Below are 27224 nucleotides of genomic sequence, written 5' to 3'. Positions count from 1 at the left end.
AAAACAAAACCACAAGAGTGATGCACAGATTCGACAAGGCACCATAGACCATTCAGCCCCCTTTCTATTCTGGCATGACTCCTTTTCTTGTTTGTTATTTAACTTGCAGGTTGTGAGTTGCTTTACATTTCAATGAGCCTCATTGTAGAATAAACTACGTTATGGATCACAAGCTGTAGTTGTTTTAGCAAATCTGAAAATTCTCTCTTCCTTTTTTGAAAGGAACAAAAACCTCCAGATTGAAGAAAAAGTCCACCTGAAGAGAAATAATACGAATAAACACAGCGGCCTATGTGATTTACTCTCTGCTTGAAAAAACCCTCAAACAAATGAAGCAGCTCATATATGTTTCTTTGCCCCCTACCTCCCCCTCCTCTCTCTCTTAGCTGTCACCCCTCCTCTCTCCCCATCAGTGGCGTCCCCCCCTCCACGACGCCTCTCACTTAAGAGGTTTTCTCTGTTCTCTCGTTTCCCAGGTAAAAGCTTGCATGGGTTTCCACTTTTATTACGATCTCACCATTTCCTTTTTTTCCCATTATCTCCAGAGCCCTGATCCAGCAAGTCCACGCAGAAGTATCGCAAAAAGCGTCTTTCGAAATTCATTTGTCGTTCATGGCCCTTTTAAGTCGCCTTTATCCCCAGTCAGAGGGAAAGTCAAACAAGTTAATGTTAAGTCAAACTAGAATGGAGGCCAGGTAGACCGGCCTGCAGGCGGCTGGTCACAGTCTTCTGCCGACAGCTGCTATTATCAGAGATGTCATAAGCGAGAGACAAACCCCCTAAACGATTCCCGATGGGAAAACTTCATGATCTCTAATATGGCATGGAAACCTGCAGGTACAAAAAAGGAATTTTAAACCTTATTTTGGGGCCAAGTCGCAAACGTTTGAAGCTTTTATTAACCAGTGACAGTTGTAAGTGCAGCTGTGGATCTCCGCCGATTGATAGTAAGGATCTTGGTCTTGTTTACCTGATATAATTACTCGGACTTTGCTGAGTTGGCAGGCTGATGGTGAGACTTGCCATCTAAAGGACGTATTAGCTCTTAGTCTCACATCATTACACCATTAGGACCGTTGGACAACCTTGCTGGACGGGGCTCTTGATGCGCCGCCCTAATGATCTCTAACCCTGCCCCCACCACCTTCCCTTTAACCACTAATCTAAGGTCAGATATTATTCATGACTCCTGAGACATTGTATCACGAAGAGGAGAAGGATAATCTGACTGTGGACCATTTGGTAGAAGGAATAGTCCTTTTGAGAAATCTGCTTATTTTCCTTCTTTGTTTCACAGAGTTACAACAACAAAACCTCTTTAATGCCTGTATGATATGAAGATGAGCTCTGTCTGAAAGTAACAAAATCCACCTTCCAGCACCTCCATGGCTCATTAATAAACCTAGGTTAGCTCGTTTTGTTTTTTCATTAAAATTGCTAAATATAAAGAGTTAATTAGTGAAGTTTATAGGTGCTGTTAAATGGATGTTATTTTTTGTTTCACCCTATTGTCTGTCTTCATGCTAAGTTAAGTAGCTGCTGGCTGTAGCTTCAAAGTCGCCTCACAGACAGAATGATAGCAACAATCTTTTTTTATCTAGCTCCAACCACGAAAGGAAAAAAGCACAATTCCCAAAATGTTGAACTATTCATTTAAGCACTAACATTCTCATTCTGAACTGAGGTTCTCTGATTATCTCTGGCGTCTCCCTCCTTTAACACAACCCTCCGAACCACATTGCAGGGATGTCTTCCCTGCCCCTACGTCACCCTCCATGACATCACTAAAACCAGCCAATGAGAATGGCTCCTCCTCTGAGTTTAGACAGTCCTGTTATAGTCATGAAATGCTCAAACGATGCACTGTGCCTCGTCGCATGGCATGTTTGTTGCATTCTTTCCATAACACTCATCAATGACATTAACATGTTTTATGTGTGTGTGTGTGTGTTGTGTGTATTGCTCTCACTGCCGACTGATGGCAAGTCAACATCAGTTGGCTGCTTTCACTTTTTCCTGTTTACTGACAGTCATCTTGTTTTCATATTGTTTTTCCTCTGTTGTCTCATGTCGTGGTTTCTGCCTTTTTCATGTTTAAGTGGATGTGGATGTGTTTGTGCGTGCGTGCGTGCTTGCATGTGTGCGTGTGTGTGTGCCTGCAACTTAAGAAAACTCATATAGACATAACACAATCAAATTCAGGAAACTTCATCAATTTAACAACTCATGTGCTTAACATACTCACAACCGACCAAACACACTGCAAATATTAACACAAACAAACACAGAAACACACTGCAAATACTAACAACACAACCAACACAGAAACACGCTGCAAATACTAACAACACAACCAAACACAGAAACACACTGCAAATACTAACAACACAACCAAATACAGAAACGTGCTCAAATGACCAAAGTGTTTCCAGGGGACATAGAAATGTGATGAAGCTCACTGGGACCTGCTCTTTCAACTTCCACTTTCATAACTTCAACATTTTTCATAATTGTCTTTATTTTTTCAATTCAAAATGTAGAAACAACAGATATTCACCTCATTCATTTCCTCAGACTCCTAATGTGCCATCGAGGAAGGTGACCTGTTGCAATCAGTCGTAACCGTAACTGACCAATCAGCATGCATTAGCAGAATGCTATGAGCTAAATCACTCTTCCTGTAAGATAAATGAAAGGACATTAGTATCTTTTATTATCAGTTCTGGTATATTATTAATACTTTATTTGAAGTTAAATGTGGCTTTTTTTGTTAAGAAACAAAAAAAATGTTTTTGCTGTTTAGCACCACTCACTCTCCTTCATTGAGAACTACCTCACAATTGCTTTCTAGGTGCGATATTATTAATATTCTATATTCATAGAAGAGCTCTGTCTTTGTTAAATTTGTGAATTTATCTATTCACAAAAATATTTTTTGTGTCTCTTGGAAACACCTCGATTGTTGTCTGTGCTTTTTGTTGCCCGTCTGCAAACGGTTGTGTTGTGTTTTCAGTATGTGTTGTGAATTCGATGACGTTTTCAGAATTTGTTGTTTTCCTTAAGTTGCTTTGTGTTGAGCTCGCAGGGCCACCGTGCCATTTCCTTCTTTTTTCTTTTTCTTTATTTTAATCTTCACTCTCGTGCTCACTCCCTTCTCTGTCAACCCCAGAGTTTCGATCTCCATCGCACGGGGGCAACCTCAACCGCTCAGCGTCACTGAGCTGCACTGAGCGCGCTCCAGAAAGTGGCTCCCCTATCGGTGGGAGCAACACCCAGATCCCAGGCACCCCCTTCCAGTACATCCCAGACTTCTGTGTGCGTGCTCTCACTGACCTGCAGTTCGTCAAGGTAAGTCCCTTTTGGACTGATGCCAGGTCAGTCTCATTAAGTATCAGTCAGAGGAAGAATAGTGGTTTATTTTTGCATTAATAACCATCTCCGTTCAAACTGTCCTGCTTATTATTTGCTGTTTTTTTTAAAGATCATTATGAATTATCACAAGTTGTCCTTACAATATCTGTTTGTTTCCTTTGGGAGGGTTGTTTAAATATTTAAATGCACATAAGCAAAATCATTTCCGTGATCCAACTTATTAACCACCTGATGTTGCCTGATACGTTTAAGTTATTGAGTCAGTTAAATAGTTTGAGGCTGATGGTAATGTTTTTGTCCACTTTGGTTTGGCTCATATTTAAAAAAATTGGTCTTTCCCACTGATGTTTCTAAAGATGGTCGATGTGTCTCCACTTTCTCCCACCATATAAAAAGGAAGCCAGTATATCTTATCACTGCCATCTCACGCTGCTGATGTCATTTGACACCAGATTCAGCACCATAGTGATCAGAGAGTGGAGCATAGGTATCGAGGTCCAGCCGCTACATTTATCAGACCAATCATGAGCCAATCTCATTGCAAATCCTGACGTCTCGCCCTGTTTTTAAAGTGTCAAACAACCAATTTAAACTAAATTGGTCAGAAACTTGAAGGTTTATGACCAATACTACAGGCAGCCACCAGGGAGTGATCCAGATGTTTTGGCCTCCTTCAGGGAGCTGCCATCTTGTCCATCTCAGTCACTGATCTGTCCTCATATCTGAGCAGTATAATGGAGACCGTTGGGACACTGTGGGACACTGTCTATCACAAGCATGATGGCAGTTCAGTTTCTTACAACTAATTATTAATTAACAAATTATTATTCTGTCATTATGAATATGTAAGTACAATTCATGAAACATACCCTCAGTTGTTGGTTTATTAGGTACTTATATGAATGCAGTCTAGTCATTCTAGTGTTTAAATTGTTTTACAGAGGACAATTCTGCCCATTCTTTATATGCAGCTCACAAACTTTCTGTCTTCAGCATTGCTGCGTGTCTGAGTGCTTTTGTATTTTTACCTGCAGATCTCTCGTGCTCACTACCAGAATGGTCTCCTGGCATCCAGGCTGGACAGCACGCCGCAGTCTCCAGAGCGCAGTCACACTCGTCTTGACACGTCCATCTCTTTGCTCCCCATCACGCCACCGGGGACACGCACACCACTGCCACTGGCCACACCTCCTGTGAAGCGGCCACCCTCAACCAAGCAGCCGACACCACCGGGCAGCCGCGCCGGTCTGCCTCAGACCACCTCGTCCTCCTCTTCTAGCCGCAGGCCAAGCCAGGCTCTGCCCCAAGCCACTCCCCTTCAGAGCAACCACACCTCCCTCTCCCAAACCCACCTGTCCTCCGTTAGTACGGCACCGTTCACCCTCAACCCCCACCCTAATCTGCCCTCCAAGCCCCAGCAGTCGCCGCCCTCTGCTGGATCAGAGAACGGGCCGGGAGAGACCACCACTCTGCTCAGCGAGCAGCAGAACTGTGTGGGCCCCCGCAGGCCAAGCCATACCCAGGCACACCCCCACCCACACGTTCACACCATCAGTCACGCACAGACTGAAAGCACCATCTAACTGAGCTCCCCTCGGGGAAACCAAACTACCTGTGCACTCACATGACACACATTGGCACTACTACTTGTTCCTGTTTGCTTGTTGTTGCCTGAACTTTTCTGTAGACGTCAGAGGGAAGCTGAGGATCATCATGTGTATTTTGTAAACAGAGATCCTCCTTTATCCCCTCTTGCATGCCCCCCCCAATCCCACCACTGAAAAAACATCAAGAACAGAGAACAAAGAGGGCAGAGGAACAGGGAACACTAGTGAGTTAGAAATGTACACAGAGCTGCGTGTGTGTGTGTGAGAGTGTGTGTGTGTTTCAAAAGATCAGTTCACCCAAATTGTGCAATTTTTCAACGTTTTGAGAGCAGCACAGAAACATTTCCGTTGCGCTTTATTATAGTTTGAGTGGATGTCCCAAACCCTGAGCTCATACATCTGAAGCTGCAGTGATTAATCATTAATCATTTTATTAATCACTGCAATCTTCAAATTTGAGAATCTGAAGTATTGCTGCTTTTCTCCTTGCAACAGAGATGCTAAACATTTACATGAAGGCCATTTCTAAATATTGTTCACATTATGCTAGACATGTTCTATTTCCAGTTTAGATCAGTGTTACTCAATGATCTTCACTTTATGTTACATGTATTAAGTCCAGCTCATTTCTTCCTATTTGTTTAAAAAAATAACCAAACAAATATTTTATAATTCCATTTCTGATCACAGAGAACTTTAATGCACTCTGTGTTTTCCAGCTGAATCAGTTGCAGGGCAGAAAAACATTTATTTGGCTTCATTATTTATGCTGATTTTGTTTTCTGGTCAGTTATCCACCAGTGCACCAGGGGGGGCTGCTCCCTCTACCTTACATCAACACACAATTGCAAACATTTGAGGTTTCCAGCTTCTCAAAAGGATTTTAATATCTTTGGGTTCTGAGCTCTCGGGAAATTATAAAAGGCAAAACACGTAATTGATTATCCTTGTTTGCAGCCCCTCAGTTTGTAGATCTCAAAGTGTTTTTCTGTTATTGGTGTGAAGTGACCCTTTAAGTCATCACCAGTAAGACACTAACAGAAAACGTACATTCCCACATGGTGTGTCCAGATCAAGGCTGATACCTCAACCTTGCTATATAATTTACTGTTCAGAGATGTTTGTCTTTAAATTTCTTTTAATTTTTCCAAAGAGTGAAACTTCCACAAAGCTGTGACGTTGACAGTGAAGGTTTTTTTTGTCAGCACGTGGGATTTTTTTATAGATCGCCTGTTTGACTGAGTATATGTTCTGTGGAGTTGAGCCTGCGTTTCTTAGGCAGAGCCGTGACAGCCTGGTGAAAGACTAGTGCTGTGAGGGCGGGTGTGTTTTTCTGCCACACCTCCCAACTATGGCAATATGTTTTAAATTGTTTCATTTCCAAGAGTGATTTTATTTAAGATATTTATTTTTGCTGAATATTTATTTATATGTATTCATACTATAGTTTAGATTTGATTGATTTAATTGCCTTTTCTGGTTCGTGGAAACACGACTGCAGACTAAACAACGAACATAGTGCACACAGAATATGACAATAACTGCACAGACTCTTTAGTATGATCGTTATCCACTAAACATCTCCGCTAAATATTCCTCACTGTGAATAGAGCCTGGTCCGACAGCAGCTCCTGCTCAGAGCTTCAGAGGTCAACATGTGAATGACTCACCAAACTGGGCGTCTGCTGCGTTACTGTGCATTTCATGTGTGTCACAACTCTTGGCTGTAAATATAATGGATCTCTGAGCACCAAATTTGGGTTGAAGGAAAGGGGACACGTGACTTGAAGACCAAATAACCCGTTAGTTTAATGCCCACAGTTATGAGTGGAAAGTATGTTCACAGCACAGTTGGATGGCTTCTCAGTTCAATGCCATCGGTCGTGCAAGTTTAATGAAGACATCTCTACATTCTCTCTACACAAGACTTCTTTATTGTGATGTCAGATAACTAACTGTTACCAAAACCCCCCGACACTAATTTTCTCAGATTCTCTGGACTGTTTGAATCCTAAGGAAGGCTGTAGCTGCAAGTCAAACATTTTGTTTACTAGTTTTTCGTTTGTTCGGGTATGGTTTCTAATAGTTTTACATTATGGATAAATTGTTTTTTCAAGAAATAATAATTTTGAAAAGAACAGTTTTTGCTTTTTTTGTTGAGAGCTAAATGAGAAAATGTGTGTTACTCACACATCTGTACGATGTTCCATGAGCTTTAGAGGCATAGAGACTAGAAACAGTAGGAAACAGCCTGCTTCCATCACAAAGGTCAGGATAACTCCTACAGAACATCGTAGGCTCAATATTCCACATGTTGTAAAGGTGCTCAATATTTATGCTGTTGCTACATAGATGTTAACATTAACAGATGTTACGACCTTAATTAGCAGAAATTGTGATTTAAGCATCAAATTTCATTATTTCTCGTGCCAAGAGCAGCCTCCTACTTCTATCACTTATTAGCTTTTACGGAAGTTAGCATGTTAACCAGCATCAGAGAAGACTAACAAATAGCACAATTGAATATTTCAAAAATCCCAATGTTTTGGTTTTATGGACAGTGATGTGATGGAAATATTTCTTCTTCCAAAAATAACCTGTTGATGTGAATGTGTAAGTAAGCATTCAAATAGGTTTTCTTTTAGAAAGTCAGAACAGCATATAGTTCACCATAACTACCTATTTCCTTGTCTGAACTCACTGAATGCTAGTGGATAAAATGGGTGTAAAATATTTACTAATATTCAAAACTTTCCAGACAAAATCAAATCCTAGATGTGTAGAATAATACTCTTAGTTAGCTTAGCATAGAGCAGGATAACTGGCTTGTTGTCAGAAGGTTCAAACCCCCATAAAATGAATGTCTAAAACTCATTCATAAGAAAATTATATCTTTATAACTTGTGAACAAAACGACATGTTGTGGTTTCACTGGTGGGTTATGGGCCCCTGTACTTTGGCGGCAGTGATTTCGTGAAGAAAAGGTACACAACTTGTTTTTACACTACGGATTAAACACAAAAATATAAATCAGTCAGCTTTGTGAAGGCTTTTGAAAAGCCATGTGGCTCCATGGACAGATATGAGAGTGGCATCGATCATCTCAACTAACTCTCAACAAGAAAGCAGGGATGCACATGTGTTTATTCACCTTGAGCGACGTCCAAGGTTAAGGGTTGAGTCTTGAGAACACTCACAGCACAAGAACTGTGTTTGCATCATTACATTCCAAACGAGGGATTATTTCACATACTTGGCACATAACACATTGTGAATATTTTTTAATTTGTGTGTAAATGATATTGCACCTACTCAACCTGTGTTTGGAGGATGTTTGGTTGTGTTCCAGTGGACTGATGATGCAGACATGAAGAGATTAACGCGAGGACGACTGAAGCCCTTCACTCTCTTGTGCGGGTGAAGGGTTGAGTTGAGATATTTAAGCTGCTAGCATGTAATCTACGTATATTTTTCCTATGAATGCAGTGACACTGAAACAACAATTTAAGCGACTGTAAAGATAAACTATTTTGTTGATGATGTAGTTGAGGATATTTATTTGAAAAGATACAAAGGGACAAACCTGATGTATAAGCTAGCACTGATTTGAAAACACTTTAAACTTGTTGGTTATGTAGCATAAGTCTGAAAAAAAAGAAGAGAATATTCCAAAGCATTTCTTTTTTTTCTTTCTGAGGGATGGTTTGTGGAGTGAGATGGTTAAGGCCGGATTACCAACTGGGTAAAATCAGGCTGTTATATTTCTAATTATATATTAGAGTAAAGATTGTGTATATGCAACATTGAACCCCCATATAACAAAGGGCACAAAGGTTTATTTTCTTAGTGTTAGATTTTATCTCAAAAAGGATCTCACTGTGCCCACATGTTACATATTGTTAAACTGATTAGAGCTTTTTGGAGCAAACCTGGAACTAGGCTGTGGTCCAGCATACCACATAATTCCACATACAGTAGATAGGAATGGGGGGAAATGGGGGAAATGATGGAGGCCCAGCAGCTCATTTGTACCCCGGGGCCCCCCTCCCCAGGTGAATCCGGCCATGGAGAAGATTGTGTACACCATAGATCTTATTGCAAATACACAGTCGAAATAGCCTTACCGTGTATTTCTGGAAAATATAGACCTGCCTGCTGGTTCATATAGGTCTTGTGTAGCAATTGGTCCTGTGCTGGTTTCCAGTGAAGCCACTGGTTGGCTGTGGGAAATGTGAAATCAGTTCTTAGTAATTTATTGTTAGCGTTTTATTTATTGTTTTCTTTCTTTGTGTTAGAGATGCACACCTGAGGGCGTGGTTCTGTGAAACGGGCTTCCAGCTGTTCCTCACAGCTTTTATTGGGTCACTTTACCCTGAAACACTGTGTTCAGTTCTCTGATTGCTCTTTGTGTTATATTTCTGTAAATACTCTGTACATGGGCATTTGTATGATGCTGAGAGAGATGTTGAAAATAGCTCTATTTATAATAAGAGGTGATGTTATTTTAAGTTGTATTCCTGTTTTACTGGGAAGGCATTACATAGCAATAAACATTGCACAGAGTTGACCTCAAATAATTTACTCCTCCATCTATCTTCTGTAGCTTGCTTCTATTTTACTTTTCATTAGACACGACAACCAAAGCTTCTTTTGTAACCAAAATCTTTGCTCCTCTCCTCCCCCCCTTTCCTGTCATCCTCCCATTAATCCTTTTATCACAAGTCACTCCTTTTCCTCCTCTACTTTTTCGCCCTGCACTGCTGTTGACTTCATTCCCGCTGTTCAGAAGTATTGAAATTCCTCCAGGTTGGACTACGGGTCCAATCTGTTAAGCTGTTTTCATTGTAATGGGGGCTGGAGCTGGGGGCAGGAGGGGGGGGCAGGACTTATCAGCAGCTTCCGTAGTGTTGTTTTTAAGTCCTGCAGCAGTGTGATGATTAGACCTGCATGAAGGTTAAACATTTTCTGGCGCAGTTTCTCAGGCCAGTGACTTTTTTCCACACTGTGTATCATTCACAAGGGAACCTCTTGAGGTTTTAAGCATGTGGAGCAATGCAGAAACCAGGGGAAGAAAAGTGAACCAAAACATGTTCTTTCATCTAATGTCATCCATTTTTATATACATATTTAGGTTTGGATTCCTTTGCACACACAGAGATATTGAGGCAGTATTTTTCCAGATATGAGTTGCAATGCAGATAAATAATCATTGGTAAAAATGACATTATTATGGTTAACAGTTCAAATCAAGGCAGTTGACTTGGATTCATAAACTCTCCATACTAAAGTGAAATACAATTTCCTTTTTTTTTAATTTCTCCAGGGTATATACAGGAGATGATAATCGGATACTGCTGCAACATGTTTGACTTGAATCGCTGTGATTTGTTTTGTCTTTTATTGTAATGGTGGAGCAGAGCGGGAGGAGCACTTCCAAACACGGACTGTGTAACTTAAAGCAATGTGTACAAACTATTTTATAACTACTGTAAGGCATTTGAAGAAATCTATGGGGTTAATAAACCTGAGATATATTTCTCTACAGAAAATCTGTCTCCTTGATTGATATGCAAAGTTTTCTGTGGATTATCTCGACTGGATTGGTTTTCAGCGGTGTGTGCTTTATGTTCCAGAGAAGCCGCCGTGCTTGTTTCACTTTTAACTGACGTGAGAGATGTTAAGTTGGCATGAGGCTTAATCATGTTATCAAAAGGAAGCTGGTTATACACTCATCGGACTGCAGAGATGAAAATACAGATTATTCACATCATTATTATTATTATTAATAAGAACATGCACGAGGGAATGCACACCAGATTGATTTCATGACCTCAGACCACTTCAGGCTGCATTGTGTTTATCCCCAAGTCGCAGCTTGTGTTATGGGATCCTAAATTATGTGTCCATATGCCCATTGACAGTTCATCCCTGTTATCTCGGGAAATACATAATAAAATAAAATAATAATGAATGAGAAAGGGGGGGATAAAATACACCGTCCACGTCTGATCAGGCTCAGCACTTGGTGACAGCAGACTGATTTGAGCCCAGGGGCAACATTTGAAATGAAAATAAACATTGCAATCCCAAAAGATATGCGGAAATATGTTCTTTCAAGTTGGAGCTTCGAGTTGCCCCCACGCATATTTTTCACTTCTCACACAAATTGACTTTGAGGAGCGCTTCCTGGTGCGGCTGGGCCTTCCGAGGGATGGAGTGGGAGTGGGAACCCTCCTGCTGCTTCGTGTAACAAGTGCCCTCTTTGTGTTCTCAGGGTCATTCATTGCTCAGCTGCTGTAACATTAACTCAAAATGAAGCGTTTCCAAAGACAAGCTGGTGGTTGACCTTTGGAATTAGGTAATAGATAATGTCCCTGCCACTGTGGAGGAACCATCCCGACCAGCGGACACAGAGCCGCATGTTGGAAGCAGGCTGTTCAGGTCTCGGACAGAGAGGACCAGGTTGATGAATGACTTGTTGTGAAGAGACACAACAGGGATGCGTGTGCTTTACCGGCTTTTATTGGCTGGGAACAAACACGGGCTCTGATTGGCTGCCTGCGAGAAGGGGCGGTGTGGTTAAAAAACGAAAAACATTCAGAATCCAGCACCAACATGGACGTAAGGCCCGCTGCAACGCGTGTATTAGCGGAGCCAAAATGGCCGCCCAGCAGCGCAGTTGCGGTCTGTTTGGCCGGCTGACACCGCTATCTCCAGGTGGGCGGGGCTACTGCGGGGCTCGGTGTGTCACATGATCCGCGCAGAGCCAGGCTGACCAATTCCAATATGGTGGCCAGCTTGGCAGGTCTACGGTTCCTGTTGATGGTATTGTTGTTGTGCGGGATCAGGCTCGGCGCCTGCAGCCAGGAAGCTCCGCCGGTCCTGGGGCTGCGACTGGAACAGCCGGCGGGTCCGGTGTACATGAAGAACCGGCTCATCTCTGCGCCAGAAGGAGCCAATTTCACGCTCCGTCTGTTCGGGTCGGATCTGAATGGAAGCTTGCCGTGGCTGGCGTTCGCAGGGGCAGCTGGCGGAGCCGTCGGGGCGGTGGGTGATGCGCCTGACCCGTGCGGGCAGGAATCCCTCCGCCAGCAGTCCGCCTTCCAGGTGAAGGGGGACTTCATCCCGGACGAGGTGCACAGCGGGCTGGTGCGGGTGACGGTGCGGCGGAGCAGCATCTCTGCGGGGGCAGCCGGCGGAGGGCAGACGTACCACTACCTGTGCGTGCTGAGGGGGGGGAAGTGGGCTTCCGCGGGCCCGGACAGACTGCGGGTCATCACCAAGGATCTGCCCGTGGACTACATCCCGCCGTGGGGTCTGGCGGTGCTGGTGGTGCTGCTGCTGCTGGTGTGCGGGCTGCTGAGGACCGTGAACCTCAGCCTGCTGTGGCTGGACCCGGTGGAGCTCTATGTCCTCCACAGCTGCGGCTCCGAGGAGGAGAAGCGGGCCGCCAAGCGCCTGGAGCCAATCAGGAGGAGGGGCAACTTCCTGGTAAGTTTCTGTGAGTGAACACATGAGGAAGAGGAAGAGGAAGGTACCGTTCTGCTTCTTGATATTCTACCCCATCCCCTCTCCTTCCCAGGCGTGTTCCCTGCTCTTCCTGTGCGTCCTGGGCCACTCGGCCCTGGGTGTGCTCCTGTACCGGGCGTTGGGCTCCATCCTCTCCGCAGTCTTCACCAGTGGCTTCCTCGTCTTCTTCCTGGCCGAGCTGGTCCCTCACATCGTGTGCTCCGGTTATGGCTTCCAGCTGGCGCCGGGTCTGACCTGGCTGGCCCAGGTTTGTATGGTGCTCACCTGCCCTCTGTCCTGCCCCCTGGGGCTGATCCTGGACCTGGGCCTGAGGAGGGACATCAGCACCTGTGGTATCAGGGAGAGGGCCTTGGAGATGATTCGCACAAGCACCAATGATCCGTACAGGTAAAATACGATCACACGCTGATTTGTACATGTAGTTTAAAAGAATGAGTATTCTGCCTGTGTAGACCCTACTCACAATTTGTCTCACAGTGCTTAAAACAGGTGATACCCTAGTCTGCCCTTAACCCTCAACACGAGTTAATATAAACTACCAACAAACCCTTATTAACAGAGGAAATAGAAATAGAGGAATAGAGGAAATAGAAACCTAGAAACCTCACACAGTCAGATTCCTCTCCCAGAGCACATCAACAAAATAACAGTATTTACAACATTGATGAGAAAACACTTTAACATTTATAGAGAGGTGTATCAATGTTTTAATGCAAAAGCAAAACGCCTGACAGAGATGGAGGGAGCAGACAATTGTAGTAGATATAACCAGTACGTAGTATATGTGAGTAGGCACATTATATATCAATCAATCTAGTTCATAATCTAGGATCAGCTGCCACCACGATCCACAATGTGATCCTGGATCTGCAACGCTAGAGCACACGAGCTCCCGGGAAGAAGTCAAGTCAGTAACATGTATTGATGAGACATTAATGTGATGAAGAGGAAGAGGAGGCAAGGGAAACTCAAATGTGCCACGTGTTCCCCCGACAATCCAGCCTATAGCCGCCTAGCTAAGAGCTGGGATAAGGCAGATCTGAACCAGCTCTAGAGATACATTTACATGTATTCCATTCCATCAGGAAGGTGTCTGATCAGTACCACATCTTCTCTGCAGCGGGACAGACACACAACCAAAGTAGTTACTGTAAACATCTGCAGAGTATCACACAGCTGACTGTGATGCACACCTTATACCCACACACTTCACACCTCACATACATACTGTATACGTGTGCACATTTACTATTAGTTACTCGTATATCTACCTCATTCGTTTATAATCATTATAATTAAACACTTCTCTCTTTCAAGTGCCCCCTTGTTTTACACTTCGGTTGTTTTCATTAACAGGAACTTCCACCACAATGAGAACCTGTACATTCTTTCCCAAATGATATTATTGTCCACATTCTAATGATAAAATATAATCAAAGTGTTTTCTAAATTTTCAGTTTTTTTGCACTTATCTAATGTGATCTTGGTCATACAATCTAAATTTTCAGGATTCAGAGCAGTTTCCATACATCATTTTTTTAATTCTTAAAACAAACATACATATGTTCCTATATATACTGTGTATATTTATATTGAACAACATTAAAGCTTCTCGACCACAGGGATTTCTATTTTCATTTATATTCTTGTACTGTACGTGCGTTCATAGCTAACAAAAATGTCAGTCTCATAACTTTTGACACTTGTCTCGTGCCTTTGTCTCCTTTGTGCAGTGAGTTTGTGAAGGAGGAGTTCAGCCGCGGGACGCTGCGCATTAAGACGGTGGAGGACATTCTGACTCCTCTGAAGGACTGCTACATGCTGCCCAGCTCGGCCGTCCTGGACTTCTCCACCATGTCTGAGATCATGCAGAGCGGATACACCAGGGTGCCCATCTATGAGGAGGAGAAGTGGGTACAGCAACAAGAACGCGTCAAAACCTTCTTGTCCCTAACAACCTGAAACCTGTATTTTGTCAATGAAAACAGACGAGAATTGCAACATTTACCTCTTATCTCTTTTGAATCCATTGTACATGGCAGTGTCACCATTTCCCCTGAAACCAATCGATGCTGAAGCTAGATGATTAATCAACAAATCAAATAGATGAATGACAGAATATCAACTGTAACAATTTTGATAACTGATCAACATCAACATCTTTTTCGAATGTTTCTCGGAAAAAAGCAAAATTAGAATTAGTTAACTTGGTAATGATCATGGGCATTTCAAATTGGAAATTATATCCTCTGAACAATGAGTCACTGATAAGGGGAATAGTTGTCAGATGTTTTAATGATCAAAAAATGATCAGTTGCAGTCTTGTGGTTCTCTTGTTGTGGAATAACTCTGCCTCCCATTTCTTTCCACTAATTAACTTCAAAAAGTTGAGAAATGTCAAACAAATGAGCTCAGTGTCATGTACAAAGTCAAGGTCTGAACACCAGAACACAACTGTCCTGTCACAGATAGGCAGGTGTCAGCATATATGTATATGTATTGTCAAATATACTTTTTTATATGACATCATGCATAGAAATATGCTCACGGTGATTTAGAAATGGTGTCATCACAGTTTGTACAGTAGAGCGCATTCGGACTCCACTATTTACAATACTCTTCACAATATATCATATATAAACACTTGAGTTGTTTTACTTGTTTAAACATTTGCTAATTTCAACAATATTATACATTAAACGAAACAAGTCCTTAACTGTGGGAATTTTGTTTTCCACCCGTTTTCTTGCAAGTACTTTTTTAACCTACAATACATTTGTTTCCAAAGCGTCAATGTTATCTGATATCTAACATTGATCTAAATTTAAATATCACACAATGACAATAGGCTACAAAGCCTGAAGGACTTGCTGCCATTAGACAGAAAAACATGGAGCAGTGCAATGTCTGAACTTCTCATAATGACGAGCCACAAATACAGAAGCTGTTATTGTTTGATAAAAATAATTTTTGGGGGCCTCACATTTATTTTTCCTTGGGACCTGGGATATTTTAAAAACAAAGCAAGAACAGCTCCACATTCAGTGACAACACATGGCATGTAGTATCATTGGGCCAGTGGACATTTGCGTTGTGTACTTGGCTTTCCACACATCAGCATGTGTTTGTTCTTCCAGGTCCAACATTGTGGAAATCCTGTATGTAAAAGATCTGGCCCTGGTGGACCCAGACGACTGCACCCCCATGACGACCATCACCAAGTTCTACAATCACCCGCTGCACTTTGTCTTCAATGACACCAAACTGGACGCCATGCTGGAGGAGTTCAAGAAAGGTGTGCTCATGCTCATATCTGATTTTACAGGAGGCGGGAGGAAGGGCGTTACCAGATGCTCAAGCAGAAGCTTCTTTGGGAATATTACTCAGGGGGGGGGTTTCTCCAGATGACGAACGTCAACACAAATATTTCCCCAAAAACACATTTCCTAAGATGTCACTGTGCATAATGAAGAGACAATCTAAAGCTTATGTTGATCTGAAAATAATTTGCCATCACATGATAAATAATGTCACAAAAAAATCAGGAAATTATGCTGCAAAACCTTTTGACAACGTTGGCTCTTATAAAAAAAAACTCTCCTGACATCTTTGTCGCTGTTGCATGTTAGAATCATCGTCCTGCTGTGTTCTCATATCCACTCACTCTGACATTCTGCTGAGTTTTGACCAGGGGTCCGGAGGCTCTAGCTCCGACATTTACGTTCTCAGGCACAGCTGGGGAATGTCGGGAGATTCTCCAGAGTTCAGTGCATGTCTGAAAGCAGCTTATGAGGCCCGACGCAGTCATGTTGTAACTTTTGCAACCTTTAACATTGATTTACGTATAGTTAACAATACCTGAATGGGGCAGCTGTACAGGCTTTTACATTCATGAAATTCAATACATGGAGCTGAATTGTGTGTGTGTGTGTGTGTGTGTGTGTGTGTGTGTGTGTGTGTGTGTGTGTGTGTGTGTGTGTGTGTGTGTGTGTGTGTGTGTGTGTGTGTGTGTGTGTGTGTGTGTGTGTGTGTGTGTGTGTGTGTGAATTAGAACTTTTTCCAATGCAGACAGAAACTCAGCAGCAACATCTTTACAAATAATTTTCAGTGCTGTGAACATAACTGCATAGTAATAAACACTCTTTTTTTAGTCTGGAAACAGCCAGCAGAGAACAATATGAAGCTGTTTATGTCTTGTCAAAGAGGATTCTTCTGATCAGATCTGTTCAGGATGAGGTCAGCCTATCCAGACCAATCCAGAGTGATTTAAGGCAAATCCAAAGACCGCCTGATCTGAAAAGAGCTGCTGAGGATAGGCAGGCGATTTGTATATCTTATGTCAAAGTGGTACACAGATATAAACATTGGCGAATTAGCTATTAGATGTTCCTGTTTGCAATGTAGCCATGGATGTACAGACAGCTTTCACTAGATGAACCTGCTACTGACAAAAAGGTAAAACCTGGTGGTTCTTAGGCAAGTTTGGAAATAAACATGGAGGGCTTTCTTATGCCTCTGAGGACAGGAAGTGGCAGCAGGCATTATGTTTTTTGGTTGTCCATCACGTTGTTGTTAACACGATATCTCACGAAACATGTGTAGTGAATGGCTTCAAAATTTGTACAGTTATTCAGTTAGACTCAAGGATGATCTGATTAGAATCTTGTAGTTGGAGGTCAAAGGTCAATGTCCTGGTGATCTCATGTTTGGAATTTCTTTACATCTGGCACAAACGTCCACTTGGAATCAACGTGATTAGAATCTTGAGGTCAAAGGTCATTGTGACCTCACAAAACACATTCAGCCTCGAGAAACGTCTTTTTTAAAGAATGTCCCGAGGTAATTCTTTCAAAGATGAACTGACTAGATTTCAGTGGTCAAAGGTCACTGTCATCTCATTTGAGTCTCGAAAAAAATGTATACACCTAAACTGCCCTTGCTGTGGTAGGCAGAAAACCACACGGAGGAATTTCAAGTTGATTGCTAGAAATGCTATCCCCGGGATGTATTAAATCACATTTAATCTAAAATTACATGCAGCATCATGTTTGTCTCCCAGAATTAGTGTAATTTTCGATGCAAATTGCTTAAATCATATAAAAAAGCTTCACATTTCACTCTCCAAACCTTCTCATTTACTCTCCTACTAATCCAGAGTGACCAGGACTTTCAGTTTTAAAGTTTTAAAATCAAAGGTCAGACGAGAGGTTAAGTTGAAAATGTTTTTGTATTATTCAGATGAAGCCTTTAATGAGGACTGATCTCTTTGAAATTAAATGTACTACAGGGAAGGTTTCTGTGATTTGACCACTGACCTTTTTACACTTCATACCAGGCAACTCTCACATGGCCATCGTCCAGAAAGTGAACAACGAGGGGGAGGGAGATCCCTTCTACGAGGTGCTGGGATTGGTCACCTTGGAGGACGTCATCGAGGAGATCATCAAGTCAGAGATCCTGGATGAATCTGACGGTTACTGTAAGTTTACATAAACACAGTTGTTGCTTTAGCATCTGATATTTTTGTTGAGACTTTTAACACCTTTGCCCCCCCGTCCCCTGTAGTGGACAGGAAAGTGATGCGCCCTCTCCCCCAGCTGGAGATTCTGCTGGAGCCTCGCAGCGCTCACGAGGAGTTTTCTCTTTTCAAGCCTCCCGAGGGAGAACCCAAGATCCGCACCTCGCCGCAGCTGCTGCTGGCTACACACCGCTTCCTGTCCAGAGGTTTGGGATTTTTGTCTGAACATTTACTTGCATGGAAAGATTGAGTCGTGTAATGCCTGACCATGAACCTAAGTCACAAAGTAAGACAGCACATGTAATGATTATGTTTCCGTTATACATTATCGGGATCTTTAGCTTGAGTTTTTTTCCCTCCCTGTTCATAGCCGCTCTTTTCTTAGCCAAATAGTTTAGTTTCAGTTTAGTTTAATTCAACTCAATTTGACTTCAACTCATCTTCTGGTTGTGTCATGTCATTAACCGGGTCATTCACCTGAAGGATTCCAACTGTCCCACAAAATTAACAAAAAAAATACAATTCATGACCCAAATTTCAATCCTTTCTCCCAGTTTAGAAATGTATATACATGCTGCTTTCAAAATAGTCATTAAACTTTATTAATCGATTCATAAAATCTTTTTTGGACCTACCTTTGGCAACATACACACATCAATACTCTACACCTCACTTGAGAACCTGAAATTGAAGTGATTTGAGGTCAAGAGAGTTTTTTTCAACAAACCATCACTAGCCAACCGGCAACTACATTGTAATCTTTTTCTCTGACCCTTGACCCCCACCCCACCCCTGGCAGAGGTGGAGCACTTCAGCCCTGGACGCATGACTGAGAAGGTCTTGTTCCACCTGCTCCGTCACCCCAGCGTAAACCAGGAAGTGCACTTTGACCCCAGCGAGCGGCTGAGCCCGGGCCATTATCTCTACACCCGCAACCACCCGGTGGACTATTTCATCCTGCTGCTGCAGGTACGAGCGTGTTCATGTCCGCTTTTGCTTTGTGTTATCAGGATCAGCTCACGGAGAAGTATTTCTCTTAGTAACTTTTTCCCAACTTTCCAAGCTTTGCATTATTCCTGTGCCACAGTAGTGAGCGTGCAGTGGGACTATCGAAGCACATCCCTGCTCTCTCCCCATCTCATGTGCGCTCTCAACCCTGCCTGAGCGCTCGCTCGAGTTGACACTGTGTACTTTTTACAAATTGACAATTGACATTGACAAGAACATGAAAGGAAACAACAATAGAAATATGAATAAACTTTAAAGACTATTTAACAGTCTCTACTATTTAGTTTAGTGTATTATAGAGCTGTTGCTTTTTGAAGGCCATATCTCCATATAACTCGAGCAATTGGCTTATATGTAACGATTTTGACTCTTCAAATAATTGGAAATATGTTCTTGCAAGAGCGCCGCTGCGCGCTGGGGAAAGTCCCATTGTGCGCTCACTAATACGGCACAAAAATAACGTCATACCAAGCAACCTGTGGTGGCCTTTAGGTTTTTGTGTAATGCTGCTAACAAGCAAACCCAACAAACAAACCCACTAACAGGGCCCAAACCATAACCTCTTTGGCAGAGGTTATAAGAATCATGGTAGTTAAACAATTTGCATAGTTACATAGTAACCCTAAACCACAGACAGTGGTTTATTAGTCTGCAATATTTGTCAAGCACTGTTTTTCTCCTGTGAAAGATGTATTTTATTATTATTATAATACTAACTAACTGTGGTTTACTACATTTTCATTATCTGTTCATACAGCAGCCTCCCTTCGTGAATTATGGGTGCTCATAAATACATTAAAAGCACATAGATCTGCTAACAACTATGTTGACATACCGCTTACAAATGCTTGATAAGGAAAAGATCCTGTCAGTTCCTAAACAGTTGAACCTGTCGCCAACATCAGGTTCATGTGGTCTGGTCAAGTTTTATTTCATAGTTTGGATGACACCATCCTTCCCTACATTAACAGGAGTCTCTGTATTTATTTTATGATAAACCTGCAGTAAAACTGACCACACAGGCCTACACTGTAGTAATCGCACAGTCACGTACAGGGGAACCTGCTCACAGTTCTCATTTTCTGTATTTAACATAAAGAGGTGCACTGAAATAATAACATAAAAAATTGACACCATCTCTTTCTCAGGGCCGTGTGGAGGTGGAGATCGGAAAAGAGGGGCTGAAGTTTGAAAATGGGGCGTTTACTTACTACGGCGTTTCTGCTCTGACGCTACCATCTTCAGGTGAGGTCAAGAGTTGCAGGAATTTCGATTTTCTAAATCCCAAATATGTTTTCTCAATATGAGATTGTGAAGACTTGTAACACATGATAAATTAAAATCACTATTGAGATGTCGTAATGTTTTTAGAAAACTGGTTCTATACAGAAGATCTATACAAAGATGTGTTGGCAAATATTGTGCTGACTATGTATTTATGTGATGTTACAGTGCACCAGTCTCCAGTATCAACACAGACTACATCTCCCAGGGATCCCTTTGAGTCAGCAGACGCAGCCAGCCCGTCCAGTTATTGTCCTGACTACACCGTCCGAGCTCTCACTGACCTGCAGCTCATACGGGTGTGTAACAGTGTGTGTGTGTGTTTTCACGCTGTAAGTTGTCCCCACTAAAGGCTGATATACAGTAAGCTGTCTTCATTCGGAAAATAGCGTCATTCTTATCAAAATGTTTTGTTTAAGAAGGGGGGGAGGGTCACTGTGTTATATCATGTGCAGCTGTATTAATACTTTTGACTGATTTTAAATCCTAATGTACAGCTCTGCTTCCACCTGAAGCAGAAAACAAGGATTACGTGATTAAAAGTTTTGTTGCCCACTGCAGTTACAGATAACGTATTAAAGGGACAGTTCACCCAAAAACGGAAATTCACTGATTATCTTCTCGCCACTATGCCATTGGAGGAGTGGGAGAAATACTTCTGGAGAACCAGGGGTAAATTCAATACAATTGAAACAACTGGGGACCAATTCTTTAACGTAAAATAACTACAGGCAAAATGAAAATGCCTCCATACTGCTCCTGTGGTGTCATCCAAGTGTCCTTAAGCCCCGACATTCAAATAGTTATCGAAAAAGCGTCATTTACACCATGTTTTTAGCCTATACGTCCTCTGATATCCTACTCTGAAGCCGCGTTCCTGGTGCATCACAGCAGACATTTAGGATAAAAACATGGTGTAAATGTACTCCATTTGAGTCAAATATCCTGAGTTCTGGCTGATGTCGCCACGTGCCCCTTGGGCAAAGCCTAGAGGCGAGAGCATGTGCGGTGTGTGTGCACGAACGTGAACGTGGCTGTGATTTCCCCCAAATTCATTTTCTGAATGTGTTGCAGGTCACACGTCTCCAGTATTTGAACGCTCTGATGGCGTCTCGCGTCGGCCAGAGTCCAGATCCACCTGAGATTAAGATCCTGCCCAACAGCCAGACCAAGCTGCTCAACGACAGAAACACCACACAAGGTAGCTTTGCTGGAAACCTCGTGTGGCCCCCGGGGTCCACCGGCCCAGCAGATCTCTAAGCTAACAGTCACTGCTGATGCTAGAAATCACACTCCTTCACAAACGTCTTTGTAGGATTTTTAGGAATGTACCTTCCTGTTTGCCTTCAGCTGAACTAAAATGATTTTTTCTCTCTTTTTTTCCTCCTCCTTGCGTGCCTCCGTGTCTCCTCTGTCCTCTGGCTCGTCCAGAGTTTCCTGTAAACTTTTCATTCTTTGATACCATTGAGAACTACTGTTAGTAGTTTTTTTGCATGAGGTATGAAATGCAGCCTGTCAGTAACATGACAGCAGACTGTGCACACACATTAAGGACAGACACACTCACCTACAGACACACAGACACACACACACACCCTTGTACCTTCTCAAATCAACAGTCTCAGTGGCTGTTTTTTATTTATTAATGAGAGAAAGTGCTTTACTAGATTCACAATCGACACGTAGATGTGTGTGTGTTTGTTTGTGAGGCTCTTTTGTTTCTTCATCCTCTGTCGTTCCTCCCCACTCCTCACCTCGAACCTGTTGGGTTTGTAAACTCAGACAGACGTGGTCTCTCACACTTTCATTAACTGCATGTCCGATCTGTTTCACTTCCCTCCATAAAACCCCCACAGATATTACTACGACTTGAAGGTGTTTAACATGTCCTCTGGCGTCCATATGGGGATCTTGTCAGACCACTTGCAACCAGTACAAATGTCCTATATGACAGGACTGGTCACATGATCACACGATGAAGCAACAGTCCCTTCAAATAATTACCCTTAACTTAACCCTGAAAATGAAACCTCTCTAAAACAACCCCCTTAACTTTAATTTAACAAAAACTAATTGAGTAGAGTTTGAGTTCTGATTTAATTTACACAATAAATTCATTTTCGATGATCATTAATTTAAGGTAAGATATCTTGAACTGCAAATAATTATTTAATTAGGCCTTAAAAACTCAAGTATTTCCCATAAATTTGGGGGCTAAATTAATTTCATAGTGTCATGTCAGATTTGAATCAAACAAACTTTGTGCATTTGCCTATTAGACTATTTTCAGTGGCGGATTAAGTCACATTTAGTGCTCAAGTGAGCAACGTTCAGAGCAGAAATCCAATCCAACACTGGAGCAGACCTCCCATGTGTCTCTCTGAGGACGTCTTACATCACCTCAAGTCACGGCACGCCACAAACCACAGTGACAAGACAAGATGGCACAAAAGTGTTCAGAGACAAACCAAGCTCTTGTCAATTAGTTTTTTCATTCCCCAATTACATATGAATATGGCGAATTATTGAAAACACATTGCCCAACCCTAACACATGTTTGTTTGATTTGAAAATGTATTACATTTTCTTTGATGAGGTCTTGAAGACATTGCGTTTCATTTAAAAAAAAAAGAAGAAAAAAAAGTTTTTAAAACTCTTTCTGGTTTGACTCAAGCTCTCTATGCAACAACTTTATCTTTTCCTCTAACTCTGGCCCTTCTTTGTCTCCCTTGTGCCACCTTCCACACCTCCAGCAAATGTCACTCTGTCTTTTCCTCCTTTTAAATATCTGCCATCACCACAACATGTGTTTGCAATTCCCCCCCACTCACCCCAAGCTCTCTTGTCATTGGTCGGCTTCCACAGGTGGGAGCGGAGCCCAAGAAAGCTCCACAGAAGAGGAGGCTCATGGGTAGTGCAGTTCTGTCTGCACGCTGTAAAAAGAAAAAAACATTTCTTTGTGTTTTATATATATTATATATATCATCTATGGCTGGAACGTAGTTTTTGGACATGACTGGAGTAAGAGTGATTTTATTTTGTCTTTTATGTTGATCCACTGCTCACACTTTTCATCTCTAGCCCATTATATTATAAGTTTTCAATTGCAATTATTATTTTATGTTGTTTTATACACTTTGAATTACTATTTTACAAACACACACTTTATTTTGGCTTTACCTTTCTTACAAGTATAGTTTTTCACACTAAACTCAGAATTTCCATTCCTCACTTTTTCCTGTCTGGGTGCCAAAGCTACATGTGTATGTGTATGGTTTTTTGTGTGTGTTTGTGGGTGTGTACTCAAGCATCCGTCTGTTTGAGACACTTAAAAACACTCAAGTTATTTGAATGCAGATTTGCACATTAAAGTTGTGCACTGGCAATCATTTAAGCTATTTTATGGTACATATGGGTTTTATATCCTACAGTCACAATTCTGTCAGGCGGACAGTGTGTATATGGCCAAAAAGGTTTGAACCGTGAAACAATGGCGGATGGTTTATACTGTAAAAATTCAAGGTGTGACCCAAACTAGGGAAAAAACAGCCAAAATATGGATCTAAGTGTGGTAATTCATACAATATTGTAATTAGAGGACAAACAAGTTATCAAAAGAAAATGAATCACAAACTATTTTCATAGTCCATTCATCCATAATTCTAATCATTTTAAGGCAAAAGTGCCACCTTCCATGGTTCTAGCTCCTCAGTTTTGAAATAGTAAAGAAGTCGCATTGGGATTTAGAAAACTGTGACAGGCAATTACTCATCATTTGCAATGCTCTTGTACAGCTGCATTTGTTTAGAAACATTTAACATTTGAAAACTACTTGTTTAATCAAGAGTTGTTGACAACATGTTTGTAGGGTTAGAATTGTTTTTTACAATTATTAAATCCATTTGGTCAGCATGTTGAGTTCCGTAAGCTCCCACGGTAGAAGATGGCAAAAGTATTTATCCATAAAACAACAGATTCCTTCATATTAATAACAAATGTTACTTACACATGTTTGTACTTGTCATATGATATCTGCTGTTGTTGGATCAGCGCTGGTGTTGACTCTCAAAACCTTCAGAAATGATACCCAGCCATACCCACTCTAAAATAATTTGGATTCAAAAAAGTATTTTATCTGAATGCACGAAGTATTTACAAATGTACTTCTCTCTTCTAAAATACTCTTTTTATACCCTTGTTACACTTTATCTTTATACTGGACCTATGCACATTGAGGTACCGCTATTTCACTAACCCTGAATCTGTGGTCCATTGAGTCATTTAAACCATCGACTGTATGATTTAAACCCAGGAACTAGTCCGATCTATTTCTCACATATTTGAGTTTGTTAACATTCCAATAAATTTTCACAACTCTCTTTGTTTGTGAGTCTGTGTGAGTGCGAAATTCTGCAATATTTCACGAGTACATGTCAGCAAGCAAGCATCCTGTCATTATTAGCTCCATTACACACATTGTGTGTTTAATAGCCAAACATGCATTTTAAGCTTTCGTCATCCAAGTCATTGTTGCATGTACACATGTGGACTATGTTAGAAATGGTTTCTAAATAAAATTTCCTGTGTTTGTATATTAATGTAATATTGATGAGGAGGAACTTAATGAGGCATTTAGAGCCATTTAATAAACCAGTGCTTTAATAAAAATTGTTTTGGGGTTTTCCAAATGTATTTTAATGAAATACTCACAAGCCATGACTCTTGTGAAAGTTCCGGGTCACTGTAAACATTCACTCCGTTCATACAGGATTAGGAACGGCTCCTTTGACGGCACTGTATAAAAATGAGCAAAAATACACCAAAGGTTTAACATGAGGGGTATGTTGGGAAATAACTACTTTGTCTTGTCCACGCTCAAAGGCAGTAATCAATAAATGTGAAGAATAAAACGTGCACTTCCAGACAATGTGTCCTGGAAGGAATTCTATGGATTAAATAGCACTTATTCAATCGTCAATTAGTTAATGGTTTAATTTGATCAAGCAAAAATTAGCTGGTTCCAGTTTCTCACATGTAAGAATTTGCAGCCTAAAATTATAGCAAATAGTCCAAAACAAAACAAATACATTTGAAAACATTACCCTAAGCTCTGAGGGGAAAAAAAACACAGAAATTATTCTAAAAGTGACAGAGAGAGTTTAGCAGGAATGTAGACTCAGATAATAACGTGGCCTCCACACGGTTCAGTTGCTGTGTGAAGTTTTATCAGTGTTTTTCCAAAATTAGCTGACATAGCCTTTGTTGTAGCATTGATGACTTTAGCCAAAGCTACAACAGTCGTGACTTGCGTCAGTCCGTCCGGTGTTATGATGGAGTGTCTCCTGTCATCTTAACATGAACCAGTGACTAACGCCCTAGTTCCTGCGGAAGCACTGAACCACAACTTCTGTGTAAGCCCCAACCATAACTGCCCAACCCAAGGAAGTATTATGAAGTCATACATTTAGCACTTTGAATAATTTGATGATAAATATTCAGATGCGTCACCACTCGTGTACAGTGTGCACACATAGCCACAACCATTGTCCCCTGTGGACAATATTAGAGTGATGGTGTGGATTGAAATTTCGATTGAATCATCAGTCCAAACCTTGTTTAATGCCTGTAAAAGAAATACAATTCCCAAGATGCCTCTCAATGCAAAACGACCAAATACAAATTCATATTCTTTTACATTTGCCACCAATGTTGAGCAGATGCTTCAAATCATTTTACATTAGCTGCTGTTCTGCAACCTGATTCCTTCTCCAAAGATCCCCACCTCTAATAGCAACCCTGATGGATGTTTTTAACAAAGTCCCCTAATCCAAACTTAATTAAAAAGTCCAAGTGGTGGCCACAAAATGATCTTTTAGCAACATGGAGGATGCTCAATTAAATGTTCATAGAGAATGTAGAGAAACAGTCACCCTGCAACGTGGCTCAGCGAGGCGAAAAAGGGAGTTTAACACTTAAACAGATTTATTATGGAATTTAATCCATTTAATTTGAAGACACACTTTCCCTCTGCTAAATTTAAGTGTCTTTTTTGGCCATTACAGTGCAGTCTTGGCATATTCTCACAGTATGACATGTGAGTATTGTATTAAAATGACCTTGGGTTGTTTGAGTCAGCTCTGCACCAGCTGTTACATTACCAACTTTTGATTCCATGTGTGATTGATTTTTTTCAGTGTTACCACATTTTGTCACAATTTTTTATGACTGATTCTAAGTAAATATTTTCAGCTGTTTGCTTATTTTGTTTTGTTGTAATAAGTTCATTTTTATGGTATCAAAAGACTGAATGTTGAAGAGATAATTATTACTTTGTGCTTATTAGACTGATGAAGACAGAGGTATTTTTGGGGGGTGATGATGTGGAGAGCTGTGTGTTTATATATATATGACTGCTTGGATAGAATATAATTTGAGGTTGTAGTTTATAGGTAAGCAAATCTCAGTTTTTCAGGTACAATGATGAGTTATTGAGAACTAAACAGTTAAATCGATCGATCTTTATGTTCAGGTCACATTTGTAGAGAAATATAACTTTGGTTTTGGGAATGCTGCCAGTTTTGGGTGCATTATGACTCCAATGCATTTAACACTTAAACAAGTTTCTTAGGAAATAAAATCAATCTTGTTCTAAATAAGTCTTTTGTGTTTGTCTTTTTTGTTTTGCATATACAAACAGGCGGATAAAAAGATGGGATTTTTTAATATATATTTATAAATTGGAACAACATGATTTAATCAGGTGAAACGCTGTTCAAGTGCCTCCAAGTGTACTTCAAGTGTAACTTCACATGCATATCCCATTTTCCCAGGGAGAGATGCAGCACCACAAAACTAGTGACACAAACCAGGTTGTCACCAGTGGTGGAGGTAAAGATATTCCAAAT

General features: G+C 41.3%; 2 protein-coding genes across 3 annotated transcripts in view; both read left to right on the top strand.

Annotated features, from left to right (window-relative positions):
• The window catches only part of LOC133007181 (metal transporter CNNM4), a 30193-nt gene extending 20348 nt beyond the window's left edge, over window positions 1–9845 (top strand). Inside the window, exons 6-8 of one of the 2 annotated variants that reach the window (XM_061075717.1) lie at window positions 387–476; window positions 3170–3348; window positions 4407–9845. In XM_061075717.1, the coding sequence (XP_060931700.1) occupies window positions 387–476; window positions 3170–3348; window positions 4407–4955 (818 nt within the window). In that variant the 3' untranslated portion in view covers window positions 4956–9845. The remainder of the gene's footprint in view (window positions 1–386; window positions 477–3169; window positions 3349–4406) is intronic. The other variant, XM_061075716.1, reaches the window with a different exon arrangement.
• Window positions 9846–11638: 1793 nt separating this feature from the next.
• Window positions 11639–26975, top strand: LOC132999214 (metal transporter CNNM3-like). Its single transcript, XM_061068950.1, is given in 12 exon segments — window positions 11639–11688; window positions 11690–12470; window positions 12562–12896; window positions 14243–14419; window positions 15647–15804; window positions 17845–17988; window positions 18075–18233; window positions 18827–18996; window positions 20184–20280; window positions 20488–20618; window positions 21394–21520; window positions 23185–26975. Coding segments are annotated over 12 exon segments (2379 nt in total). The 3' UTR covers window positions 23235–26975.
• The last annotated feature ends 249 nt before the right edge of the window (window positions 26976–27224 follow it).

The sequence above is a fragment of the Limanda limanda genome, chromosome 1, assembly GCF_963576545.1.
Source record: "Limanda limanda chromosome 1, fLimLim1.1, whole genome shotgun sequence".
In the NCBI taxonomy this organism is placed as follows: Eukaryota; Metazoa; Chordata; class Actinopteri; order Pleuronectiformes; family Pleuronectidae; genus Limanda; species Limanda limanda.
The sequence above is the reverse complement of the archived record's forward strand: the minus strand, read 5'-3'. Positions and strand labels throughout refer to the sequence as shown.